The sequence below is a fragment of the Hypanus sabinus genome, chromosome 9 (genome assembly GCF_030144855.1).
Source record: "Hypanus sabinus isolate sHypSab1 chromosome 9, sHypSab1.hap1, whole genome shotgun sequence".
In the NCBI taxonomy this organism is placed as follows: domain Eukaryota; kingdom Metazoa; phylum Chordata; class Chondrichthyes; order Myliobatiformes; family Dasyatidae; genus Hypanus; species Hypanus sabinus.
In genome coordinates this window covers 6,730,037-6,743,786 of record NC_082714.1, presented here as the reverse complement: position 1 = coordinate 6,743,786, position 13,750 = coordinate 6,730,037, and the positions used below count along the sequence as shown (strand labels likewise).

The 13,750-nt window shown below is 48.5% G+C and overlaps 1 protein-coding gene across 1 annotated transcript in view; it reads right to left on the bottom strand.

The window, feature by feature from the left end:
• LOC132399053 (otoancorin-like) overlaps positions 1 to 13,750 on the bottom strand; it is a 77,706-nt gene that overhangs the window by 908 nt on the left and 63,048 nt on the right. Inside the window, exons 18-22 of the mRNA XM_059978981.1 lie at positions 11,863 to 12,018; positions 7,967 to 8,109; positions 6,360 to 6,496; positions 1,919 to 2,016; positions 300 to 462 (exon numbers count right to left, since the gene is read on the bottom strand). Of these exons, the coding sequence (XP_059834964.1) occupies positions 300 to 462; positions 1,919 to 2,016; positions 6,360 to 6,496; positions 7,967 to 8,109; positions 11,863 to 12,018 (697 nt within the window). The remainder of the gene's footprint in view (positions 1 to 299; positions 463 to 1,918; positions 2,017 to 6,359; positions 6,497 to 7,966; positions 8,110 to 11,862; positions 12,019 to 13,750) is intronic.

Below are 13,750 nucleotides of genomic sequence, written 5' to 3'. Positions count from 1 at the left end.
GGTGGATGGCAGGCAGATTAATGGGTTGGCATGGACTAGATGGGCCAAAAGGCCTGTTTCTGTGCTGTAGTGTTCTATGACTATTGTATGAATTGGTGTCCCGGTGCAGATGGGAAAGGGATCTGAATCCTGATGGGGTGATGGGGAGGGGGACACCTGGTCCAGTGTGGGTGGGAAGGGGACCAGAGTCTCATTGTGGTCGGGAGGGGGCCCTCGGATCCCGGTGAGTTGACGGGAGGGGGGACAGTAGGGTGAGTTATATGCCCAGCTCAGTACAGCAGCGACTCCACACTCACTACCTGTAATCGGGGAAGTGGAGGGGGCTGTCTCCTCTGCTTCGCCTCCGTCCCTGGCGGCCTGCAGACTGGAGGCCTGGTCTGGGTCCAGTGCTGCCATCTGGGCCCCAGTCGCGGCAGCCGCGTTCTCTGGCCCCAGGTTCAGCAGCTGTTGTGGGGAGAGCTCCTGCAGGAGAGGAAAACCACAGGCCAATCTACCCATCGCACACCCATCCGTCACCGACCCCTCAGTCACTCATCTGGTCACGCCGGGCATGAAATGCAACAACTGCTGCAGTTGCTCGGGGGGGAGAGAGAAACGGAGAGGGAGAGGAGGAGGGGAGAGGGAGAGGAGGAGGGGAGGGGGAGAGGAGGGGAGGGGTGGAGGAGGGGGAGAGGGAGAGGGTGGGGGAGGGGATGGGGAGGAGGGGGAGGGGAGGAGTGGGAGGGGAGGGGAGAGGGGGAAGAGAGATTGAAAGAGTTGGAGAGAGACATAGAGAGTGAGTGAGAGAGAGATACAGAATAAGAGAGAGGGCAGAACAGAGTGAGGGACAGAGAGAGAGGGAGACAGACAAAGAGATACAGGGAGAATATGGGGAATACTTGGAGTATTGTGTTCAGTTCCAGTCACCTCATTACAGGAAGGATATGGAGGCTTTAGAGAGGGAGCAGAGGAGATTTACCAGGATGTTACCCGGACTGGAGGACAGGTTGGGCGAGCTGGGGCTTTTCACTTTGGAGTGAAGGAGGATGGGGTGACCTGATAGAGGGGTACAAGGTGGGGAGGTGTAGGTAGAGTCCTGAGACTGACATAGACCAGCGGCAGTTGTATTGAATAATGTGGTTGGATGAGCGGCCTCCTCTGCTCCTATTTTTTTGTGCTCCAGTGAACTTGGATAATGTTCATGACAAAACCATTTCACGTTGCTTTTTATAAGGTTTCTCGAAACCAAAGCACAACTCTGAGTTACCCCTCTCTGGAACGTGGAGCACCTCACCAGAGTAAAGCTTTGGTTCTCCACCTTTCAGCCTAGCCCAAGATCAACTGAGCCCTTCCTTCCCACATAACCCTCCATTACTATCTATGTGCCTAAAAGTCTCTTAAATGCCCCTAATGTATCTGCCTCTACCACCACCCTTGGCAGTGTGTTCCACACACCCACCACCCTCTGTGTAAAAACCTACCGCTGATATCCCCTCCCCCTAAACTTTCCTCCACACACCTTATAATTATTCCCCTTGAATTACCCTTTTCTGCCCTGGGAAAAAGGCACTAACAGTTCACTCTATCAATGTATCTCATCATCTTGTACACCTCTATCAAGTCACCTCTCATCTTCCTTCACTCAACCTACCTTCATAAGACTTCTCTAATCCAGGCAGCATCTGGTAAATCTCCTCTGCACCTCTCTAAAGCTTCCACATCCTTCCTTTAATGAGGCGACCAGATCTGAACACAAGGGCAAGCAGCTATGAAACTTCTCCCAGTGACTGGTGTGATTGTCGGGTACCGCACGTCCCCCTCCCCACCAGCATGAGCAGATGAGTTTACACACACGGGGGATGCCCATCGCACTAGTGCATGCACCAAACTGCAACTGTCGACGACGTCCCTGGGACCAGGGAGAGTCCGGTCTTCTCACCTGGAATACGTTGGCAGGTAGTGCAGCCACCGCTGCTGGCATGAAATAGGGCATCAGGTCCCGGTTCAGCTCCTTAACCTCCTCCCGGCTCAACCCAGCTGCCAAGAAGTTCAGCGGTGAACAGTGAGAGGCTGTAACACAACAAGGAAGTCTGCAACCCTGCCACCTCCCCATCCAGCAGCTCCCAGCAACAGCAGTGCCTCATGGAAGTGGGGTGAGCTTTGCGCCAGAACCGTATGCCCCCTCCCAAAGGGAAAAGGAGGTTCTGGCAGCCTTCCCCAGAACGGGAATCCCACACAATGAGGCCACAATAGATGAAGATTTTCCATCTGGGTAGTCTCCAACCTGACGACATAAACATCAATTTCTCCAGCTTCCAGATATTCCACCCCCCCTACTTTTCCTGCTCTCTTTTTCCACTCTGGTTCGCCTCTCATTCCTTCTCTTCTCCTCACCTGTCTGTCATCTCCGGCTGGTCCACTCCTCCTTCCCATTCTCCCATGGTCCACTCTTCTATCAGGTTCCTTCTTCTTCAGCCCATTACCATTTCCACCTATCACCTCCCAGATTCATCCACCCTCCCCCAACTACCCACCTTTGACAAACTTCTATAGATGTATAATGACTGGCTGCATCACTGCCTGCTATGGAAACACCAATGCCCTTGAATCGAAAATCAAGGAAAAAAAAGTAATGGATATGGCCCAGTCCATCACAGGTAAAGCCCTCCCCAGCAATGAGCTCATCTACATGAAACGCTGCTGTAGGAAGGGAGCACCCATCACGAGACAACCCCCACAACCCAGGACCTGTTCCCTTTTCGCTGCTGCCATCAGGTGGAAGATACAGGAGCCTCAGGACTTGCACCAGGTTCAGGAACAGTTATTACCCCTCAACCATCAGACTCTTGAACCAGAGGGGATAACTTCACTCAATTTCAACTTCACCTGCCCCACCATTGAAATGTTCTCACAACCGATAGACTCATGTTCAAGGACTCTTTATCTCATGTTCTAGATATTTATTGTTTGTTTATTTATTTATATTATTGTTTCTTCTTTTTGCATTTGCAGTTTGTTGTCTTCTGCACTCTGGTTGAAAGCACTAGTTTGGCAATCGTTCATCGATTCTGTTATGATTACTATTCTATAGATTTGTTGAGTACGTCCACAAGAACATGAATCTCAGTGTTGAATATGGTGACATATACATACTTTGACAGTAACATTTACTTTGAACTTTGAGTTGGAATTAACTTCCCATTTTGAGGAAAGTGATCCTCAGAGCACAACATCTACCAGGAGGGGGCAGCAGCGTACAGCTCTCCTTAAGCACCTCAGCTAGTGTAGTGGCAGATGTGCCTTCCCTCCTATCGAGGTTGTGTTGACGGACCATGAGAACTCGGTGATGTTCATCCCCAAAAACCTGAAACTGGAGACCTTTTCCATTATCTCACTATGTACACTATGTATGTAGGGGCTTGTTCCTGAACTCAATTATTATTTCTTTAGTCTTTGTGATGTTGAGTGATAGGTTGCGTTGTGCTTTCTGCACCAACTGGACAGTTTCAGTACCTCCTCTCTATATGTGGAGACATTGCAGAGAACTGGCCAGTGACAGGGACAGCAGTTCCTTCTGCAGACACAGTCAGAGCAGCCATGGGGGCGAAGGGCACTTATCGAGGTACAAGAGAATGCGGATGTTGAATCTGGAGCAAGACATATGGCACCTAAAGATGGCAGTGTCCATCATTAGAGATCCTCATCACCCAGGAGATGCCCTCTTCTCATTACCCCCCCCCCCACCCCCAGAGGAGGAGGTTCAGGAGTGTAGCAGTTAGCATAAAGCATTACAGCAGCTCGTGTCAGATCAGGGATCGATTCCCAAGGTTGCTGTAAGGAGTTTGTACGTTCTCCCCATGTGACTGCGTGGGTTTCCTCCGGTGGCTCCAGCTTCCAAAGACCAACTCTGCAGTTTGTTTCTAAGCTCTGTGACTGTGGCCTGCAGCCATTAGCACACCCCTCAGCCCTGAACCGGCTCTGTGACTGTGGCCTGCAGCTATTAGCACACTCCTCAGCCCTGAACCGGCTCCGTGACTGTGGCCTGCAGCCATTAGCACACCCCTCAGCCCTGAACCGGCTCTGTGACTGTGGCCTGCAGCTATTAGCACATCTCTCAGCCCTGAACCGGCTCTGTGACTGTGGCCTGCAGCCATTAGCATACCCCTCAGCCCTGAACCGGCTCTGTGACTGTGGCCTGCAGCCATTAGCATACCCCTCAGCCCTGAACCGGCTCTGTGACTATGGCCTGCAGCCATTAGCACACCCCTCAGCCCTGAACCGGCTCCGTGACTGTGGCCTGCAGCCATTAGCATACCCCTCAGCCCTGAACCGGCTCTGTGACTATGGCCTGCAGCCATTAGCATACCCCTCAGCCCTGAACCGGCTCTGTGACTGTGGCCTGCAGCCATTAGCACACCCCTCAGCCCTGAACCGGCTCCGTGACTGTGGCCTGCAGCCATTAGCACACCCCTCAGCCCTGAACCGGCTCTGTGACTATGGCCTGCAGCCATTAGCATACCCCTCAGCCCTGAACCGGTTCTGTGACTGTGGCCTGCAGCCATTAGCACACCCCTCAGCCCTGAACCGGCTCCGTGACTGTGGCCTGCAGCCATTAGCACACCCCTCAGCCCTGAACCGGCTCTGTGACTGTGGCCTGCAGCCATTAGCACACCCCTCAGCCCTGAACCGGCTCTGTGACTGTGGCCTGTGAATGATGTTCTGTTCTGTGTGTTATTCATTTACTTTTTGATTGTTTGTTCTTTTCTTTTGCACTTTGGGTGCTGTGTGGGCTTGTTTTAAAATGGTTTGTCCCATGGTGTTCCTTTGTTCTGTGGCTGCCTGCAGGGAGACAGATCTCAGGGTTGTGCACAGTAGACATACTTTGATAATAAGTGTACTTTGAACTTTGGGGTTAGTAAGTTGTGGTGCTGGGAATGTGACAACATTTGTGGGCTGCCCTCAGGACAATTCTCGCTGATCTGATTTGGCATAAATGATGCATTTCATTGCAAGTTTTGATGTGTATGTGACAAATAAAACTAATTTCTGTTCCCAATGACTCAGGAAGAGCTTCTTCCCCTCCACCATCAGATTCCTGAACAGTCCATGAAACCCTGAACAACTAGCTCATTCTCCCTTCGTTTCGCTCAGATTTCTTGGTAATTGACATTAATTTTATGTTTTTGCCCCGTGCTGCTGCTGCTGAACAACAAATTTCCCATCATCACACACAAACTGCTGGAGGAGCTTAGCAGGTCAGGCAGTATCTGTGGAGAGGAATGAACAGTCAGTGTTTTGGGCCGAGAGTCTTATATAGGACGAAGCTAATAAACTTGATTCTGATCCTTAAAACAATCTGCTGGAGGAACTCATCTTTAGTTTGTGGTGTGGGGAGGAAAATCTACATCAGGATTTTCAGTCTTCGATGAATCGTTGGCAGCTCCTTCCCTCCTGCAACAGAGGTTTCCCAACCTGCTAGAGTTCCTCCAGCAGACTGTTCCTGAGGAGATATCAGACCACTGGACTCAATTCTCTGTGCCCCGTGCTGGAGGGGTGACAATTGGCAGTAGGGAGAGAGAATCTCTTTTAAATCTTTCATCTCAATCCAATGCTGTCTAGGTTTAGACTGCCCTACACTGGGGAAAGGACCCTGACTATTCAGCTTATCAATAACCCTCAATGTTTATAAACTTCCCGAATTATGATTTGCCAATACTCCTTACAGGAGTTTCAGTGGTAGGGACATGGAATTTCTTACGGGAGTTTCGATGGTAGGGATAGAGAATTCCTTATGGGATTTTCAGTGGTAGGGACAGGGAATTCCTTTCAGAGAGGGAATTTATTTATTTCGAGATAGAGCACAATTACAGACCTTTCTGGCCCAACGAGCCCAGGCCGCCCAGTTACACCCATGTGTCTAGTTAACCTACTAACCTGGCTGTATGACTTTGGAATAAAAGCATAAGACAAAGGAGCAGAATTAGGCCATTCAGCCCATCACATCTGCTCTGCTATTCAATCAGGGCTGATTTATTATCCTTTTCAACCCCATTCTCCTGCCTTATCCTTGTGGGAGTAATCCAAAGCACCCAGAGGAAACCCATGTGTTCATGGGGAGAACGTACAAGCTCCTTACAGGCAGAAGTGGGAATTGAACCTGTGTCGCTGGTACTGTAATAACGGTGACACCCCATATTGACGGGAATGTGGGGAGCTGGTGGGATTAGTCTAACTTGCTGGTCAGTACAGATACAGTGGGACAAACGGTCAGTTTCCATGTCCAGTCCAATCCTAGGGCTCAGCCCTTGTCCACCTTGACCCCCGTTCCCTCCACCACACACAGCCTCATGGCTGCAGCACCGTCTCCCTTGCTTTCTGACCTGCCACTGTTCCAACTTCCTGGAGGACGAAGCCTGGCCACTCGCCGATGTCTCCGAACACCTCCCTCGCCTTCCTCAGCAGCCTCCGCCGCACCTCCAGCCCGCAGGTGACCTGGCCGATCCTTGCTGCTGCGACACTGCGAGAGGCAGAGGGTGATCACCGGGTGCAGCCATCGCCTGAGCACATTCCGCTAGGCTCGAGACTATTGAACCGGCCCTGATACCCCAAAGTGGACTCTTGATCTCACAATCTCCCTCATGATCTTGCACTTTATTGTCTCCCTGCACTGCACTCCCTCTGTAACTCTGACACTTTATTCTGCGTTCTGTTGTTGTTTTACCTTGTTCGTCCTCAATGCACAGTTGTAATGACCTGATCTACATCAAAAAGGCGACATCCACCATTAATGACCCCACCACCCAGGTCACACCCTCTTCTCATTGCTACCATCAGGAAGCAGATACAGGAGCCTGAAGCCACACACTCAACGATTCAGCAACGGCTTCTTTCCCCCACCATCCGATCTCTGGATGGGCACCAAATCCATGAAATCTACCTCGATACTTTTTTAATTTCTATTTTTGCACTAGTTATTTAATTTAACTATTATATACATACACACAGACACTTACTGAAACCCACAGTAATTTTTCTATTATTATGTATAGCATTGTACTGTTGCCACAAAGACAACAAATTTCACAACGAATGTCAGCGATAGTAAACCTGATGCTGACAAGTTTTTCACTGTATCTTGGTACGTGTGACAATAATAAACCAATTCCAGTCCTGTTATTGCTTTACCTTGTTCTGCCTCAGTGCTCTGTGTAATGATCTGATCTGTGTAAACGGTGTGTAAGACAAGCTTTTCACTGTATCTCAGAACATCTGACAATAATAAACCAACTCCAATTCCACTCCTCACGGCCTCTCTCTTGTGCAGCGGTTGCCCCGACAACACCGTGACCTCGATTCCAGCTTCACTCTGCCACTGTACATTCACCTCCACCATTTCCAAAATGGAAGCCCATGCACACTACCTCAATACTCCTCTTTGTCAGCACTATTTATTTATCCTTTTGTGACTTATACTGATCTTTTGTCTTGGCTCTGTACTGCTGCTGCAAATTAAAAAAAATTCTCAGCATCAAAATCAGTGAAAATAAATCTGATTCAAAACCCGATTTTGAGTCTGATTCTGATAATGAATCTGACTCTGATTTTGACTCTGATTCTGTTGTTGAAGTGAAGTTGGGAGATAACTTCCCTTGTTCCATCATTGAACTGTTTCCACAACCCATGGACTAACTTTCAAAGACTCATCTCATGTTCTCAATATTTTTTGCTTATTTATTATTATTATTTCTTTATTTTTGTATTTGCACAGCTTGTGGTTTTGCATACTGGTTTTACCCAAGTTGGTGTGATTTTTCACTGATTCTGTTATGGTCATTACTCTATAGATTTATTCAGTATGCCCACAAGAAAACAAATCTCAGGGTTGTATTTAGTGACGTATATGTCCTTTGATAATAAATTTACTTTAAACTTTTGAACTTTGAAATAAATCTGATTTTGATTCCAACCTGCAAAATGGTCTCCCTACCTGTAGGCAGCAGCATTCATGGAGTCAACCTCAGAGCTGGTCATCGCGCACAGCAAGCTGCCGAGCCCAGCCAGGACCCAGCCATCCAGATCACCAACCGCCAGGCCGGAACCTCGGAGAAACCCATCCAATATGGCTCTAGCCTGCCGGAGAAGAGCAGCTGCTGAACCGAACAAGAAATATTCTGCACTCTCGCAGTCCCTGTATCTCAGCAGCAGATGTAAGGATAGGAGAGGAAAGGCTCAGTCAAAGAAAGGAGTTTAAGGAGCCTGTGAGAGGTGACGAAAGAGACGGAGAGGTGCAGGGAGGAATTTTCAGAGCTTGGGCCCAGTCTCCTTTAAACCCTCCCACCCTGTCTAAGAACAACCCCAGTGTCTTCTGTCTGAAGGATGACACTGAGGTGCAGTGGATAGAGCCACTGGCTCACAGATCCTGACCTCCGGCGCTGTCTGTATGGAGTTTGTGCGTTCTCCCTGTGACCGCATGGGTTTCCCTGATCTCTACCCACATCTCCAAGCCATGGGTCAATGGGCTAATCGGCTGCTGTAAATAGTTGCTGGTGTGTTGGTGAGGGGTAGAAATCTGGGGAAAATTGGAGGGAATGTGGGGAGAATAAACTAGGATTAGTGTAAATGGTCTGCACAGACTCAATGGGCCGAACAGCCCGTTTCTCTGCTAGGTACCTCCCCAAATTTTCTGCATGCTGGTAATCACCTATTTTTGATGAGAATCAGAAAACCTGCAGATGTTGGAAATCTGGAATAAAAACGAAATGTGCTGGAGAGACTCAGCAGCTCAGTCAGCATCTGTAGGGAGAGGAACTGTTAACGCTTTAGCGTCAAAGTTCAGTTCTGATTATTTTACATCTTGTACAGTGCAAACAGAAAGGGACAGTTACTGACCCTGTTGTAAAGGGCCCTCTTCCAATCACATTGATGCTACGGCTGAGAAAACTCACCAATATCTCAGGAGGCTAAAGAAATCTGCCATGACCCCGTAAATATGATAGAAAGATTTGTAGATACTATAGAACAAGTGCAGAGGTTTCTATATTCTATAGAAAGCATCCTACCTGGACACATTATGACTTGGTTCTGTAACTCCTCAGCCTGTGACCGTAAGAAACTGCAGAGGGCTGTGGATCCAGCTCAGCACATCACAGAAACCAGCCTCCCTCCACGGACTCTGTCTACACTCCTCTCTGCCTCGGTAAAGCAGCCAGCATAATCAAGGACTTCATCCACCCTGAACATTCCCTCTTCTCTCTCCCAGCAGGCAAATTTGGGGAGGCGTGTGGTGTGGTGGATTAGTGTAACGTTATTACAGCACCGGCGCACCGGGTTTGATTCCACATCTGTCTGTAAGGACTGTCAGTCTGTCTGTTCTCTGTGACCGCGTGCGTTTCCTCTGGGTGCTCCGGTTTCCTCCCACATTCCAAAGGAAAGCACATACCCCCGGGCTGAAACACCCACTGTGATAAGTCTACTGAGCCACCCCAGAGGGGGCTGATTGAGCCTCCAGATGGCTGTGGATCAGGAGATGTGACCCATGGACCATGCTGGGACACAAGCCAGGGCCTGATCAAACCTGGCCAGGTCGCCTGAGTGAGGATGACTGATGCTGAAACACCTGATGGCCCCAGGTTACATCACTGAGGGTGAGACCCAGCACATCCCCAGATGTATCTCAGCATCAGGTTAGATAAGATGAACTCATGACTTCACAATCTACCTTGTTGTGACCTTCCACCTTTTTTGTCTGTCTGCGTGGCACTCTCTCTGTAACTGTGAAGCTTTATTCTGCATTCTGTTATTGTTTTACCGTGTTCTACCTCAATGCACTGTGTAATGACCTGTCTGTGTGAATAGTATGCGAAACAAGCTTTTCAATGAAAACAATAACAGAATGCAGAATAGAGCATCACCGTTACAGAGAGAGTGCAGTGCAGACAGACAATAAGGTGCAAGGACATAATGAGATAGACTGTGAGGTCAGGAGTCCATCTTGTTGTTGTAGGGAATCTCTCCGGACTGTGGGAGGAAACTGGAGTACCTGGAGGAAACCCACGTGGTCACGGGGAGACGTACAAACTCCTCACAGACAGCAGCAGGATGTAACTCTGTATTCTGCATTGTTATCATTTCACTTTGAACTACCTTCTCAGGTGTGGTGGGGTGGAGGTGTGTCTCTACCAAAGGGGGTGTAAGGAGCTCCTTCCTTCCATTAGCCTGCAGATCACCATTGGACAAGGTGTAGCTCCTGCTTAGCCCCTGATCGGGGTCATGTGAAACCATGGGAGCAGGTGGTGGATGGTCGTATGAGCAACTGGTGCAGATCACAATTTCTGGTTCTGCGACCGTTGACACCAGGCAGACAATCTCTGAAAAGTATTGATAATGGCTGGGCTCACCCATCTTGTAAAGACACTGCCCAGAAGAAGGTAATGGCAAATCACTTCTGTAGAAAAATTTGCCAAGAACAGTCATGGACGTCAAAAGACCATGATCGTCCACGTCATACAGCACAAATTATGATGATGTCATATGGCACAGCACATAATGATGTCATACGACACAGCACATAACGAACCCACTTTGACGTACTGATGTCATAAAATGATCAATATGGATGTCATGCAAACAAAGATTTTCACGGTTCCTCAGTATACAAGATGGACTCCTGACCTCACAATCTATCTCATTATGTCCTTGTGCCTTACTGTCTAACTGTGACACTCTGCATTCTGTTACTGTTATAGGACTATTGAACGGTCCCCTCATACGATAAGAGAAAATCTGCAGATGCTGGAATCCCAGAGCAACACACACAAAATACTGGAGGAGCTCAGTAGGTCATCTATGGAAAAGAGTAGACCGTTGACAGTTCAGGCCGAGACTCTTCATCAGGATCAGAAAGGAAGGGGAGAATCAGAGTAAGAAGTTACTGTTTTCCCTCGTTCTACCTCAGTGTACTGTGCAATGATTTACTCTGTAATGAACAGTATGCAAGACAAGTTAGAAACAATAATGCACCAATTCCAACTCATTCCTCTGAGACAGGCTTTTTCACACAGGGAGGCGAGGGTCAGAAGGAACTGGTTGAAGAAAGGGACAAAAATGTTTGGGGTCAACAGCCTCTACAGATGCTGCCCGACCTGCTGAGTTCCACCAGCCATTTATTTTTTTTCTGGATCAAAGCATCTGCATCCTCGTTTTCACAGAGCCCCAGGTGTGGCCTCATCTAGCACCAGTGTTGGCGTGTTTAATCTGTCGTCCGTTTTGCACTCATCTGAATTATGCAAATTGTTTATCATATGTACATTGAAACATTCAGCGAAATGCCTCGTTTGTGTAAACAACCAACACAGTCCAAGAATGTGCTGGGGGCAGCCCACAAGTTTTGCCAGTTGAGAAGAAAGAGAGAGAGAGAGAGAGAGAGATGACCTCACTGAAATGTATTGAATATTGAAAGGCTTGGATAGAGTGGAAATGGAGTGGATGTTTTCTATAGTGGGGGAGTCTAGGACCAGAGGGCACAGCTTCAGAATAGAAAGGCATCCATTTAGAACAGAAATGAGGAGGAATTTGTTTAGCTGGGAGTGTGAATTTGTGGAATTCATTGCCACAGATGGCAGAGGGGGTCAAGTTGTTAGGCATATTTAAAGCAGAGGATGATAGATTCATGATAATAAGGGTGTCAAAGGTTATGGGGAGAAGGCAGGAGAATGGGGTTGAGAGGGATAATAAATCAGCCATCATGAAATGGCAAAATAGAATCGATGGGCTGAACAGCCTAATTTTGGTCTTTTGTTAAGAGTGCTGGGAGTATTCAGCAGACCAGGCAGCATCTGTGAAGAAAGGAACCAAGTTAACGTTTCGGGCGTTAGCTGCCCCTACCTGCAGTGGAGACCACTCACTGTGCCAACTCAGAGCCATCACGGTGTCGATGGAGCTGAGATCAAGCTCCGCAATCTCCGCCTCACTCAGGGAGTGCACGATCCGGCCGAGAGCACGTATCTGGTACTTCTTCCAGCCCGGGACAGGGCCCCACACCTACCGGCAAGGCGTCAGTGACACTGTCAGCACTCAACGCTCATTTACTATCCACGTATCTAAACTTGAGATTCATCTTGCAGGCAGCCACAAAGCAGAGAAGCTCAACAAGCCTGCACACAAGAGACCCTCCCCAACTCCCACCACCACTACCCAAGGGGTGGGACCAGCTGCAGGAGTGCTTGTGGAAGGGCAGGTCTGTCACTGGTCTCCCTAATCCCACTCTCCATACACAAGGACAACTAACCTCTCCCTCCCCACATCCCATGTCATCCCCCCCCCGGCTCAATGACTCATTCCTAACTCAGCAACTCTTAACACTAACATCCTCATCCGTGTTCAACATCCCATCCGTGTTCAACATCCCATCCATGTTCAACATCCCATCCGTGTTCAACATCCCATCCGTGTTCAACATCCCATCCGTGTTCAACATCCCACCCGTGTTCAACATCCCACCCGTGTTCAACATCCCATCCGTGTTCAACATCCCATCCGTGTTCAACATCCCATCCGTGTTCAACATCCTCATCCGTGTTCAACATCCCATCCGTGTTCAACATCCCATCCGTGTTCAACATCCTCATCCGTGTTCAACATCCCATCCGTGTTCAACATCCCATCCGTTTCAACATCCTCATCCGTGTTCAACATCCTCATCCGTGTTCAACATCCCATCCGTGTTCAACATCCCATCCGTGTTCAACATCCCATCCGTGTTCAACATCCTCATCCGTGTTCAACATCCTCATCCGTGTTCAACATCCCATCCGTGTTCAACATCCTCATCCATGTTCAACATCCTCATCCGTGTTCAACATCCCATCCATGTTCAACATCCCATCCGTGTTCAACATCCTCATCCGTGTTCAACATCCCATCCGTGTTCAACATCCTCATCTGTGTTCAACATCCCATCCGTGTTCAACATCCTCATCTGTGTTCAACATCCCATCCGTGTTCAACATCCCATCCGTGTTCAACATCCCATCCATGTTCAACATCCCATCCATGTTCAACATCATGCCATTGGCACATTCCTCAACTTCCACTTCCCCTTCTCTCACTTCCTTTCTCATCCCATCTTTCTCCTCTGTCTCTTTTTCTCCCATTCTCTTTCCCCTCTTTCTTTCCATCTCTCTCTTTTGCCTTCTCATACCTACCTTCTCTCTCCCTCCTTCTCCCTCTCTCACATTCCTTCCCTCTTTCTCTCTCTCCCCATTTGTCTCTTTGTTTCATTCTCTTTCACTCTCTCTCTCTCTCTATCTCCTCTTTCTCTTTTCCCCTTCGAGGAGGTGAAGAAGGTGATTGGTGAAGGTAGAGCCATGGAAGTTGTTGATGTGGATTTTAAGAAAGTATTTGAGAAAGACTCTCATGCTGGGCTCATCCAGAAGATTAGGGCGGTATGGTAACGTAGTAGTTAGCACAATGGTTTACAGTGCCAGCAACTCCGGTTCAATTCCCGTCACTGCCTGTGAAAAGTTTGTATGTTCTCCCTGTGACCACATGGGTTTCCTCCAGATACTGGTTGGTAGATCAATTAATTGGTCATTGTAAATTATCACGTGATTAGGCTGGGGTTAAATCAGGGTTTGCTGTATGTTGCAGCCTGTCCCACACTGAATCTCAGTAAATTAAAAAAAGATTAAGATGCATGGGATCCACAGTGACTCGGACATTTGGATTCTGGCCCAGAGGACCATTCAGCCCAGCCAATCTTTACTAGCCTTTA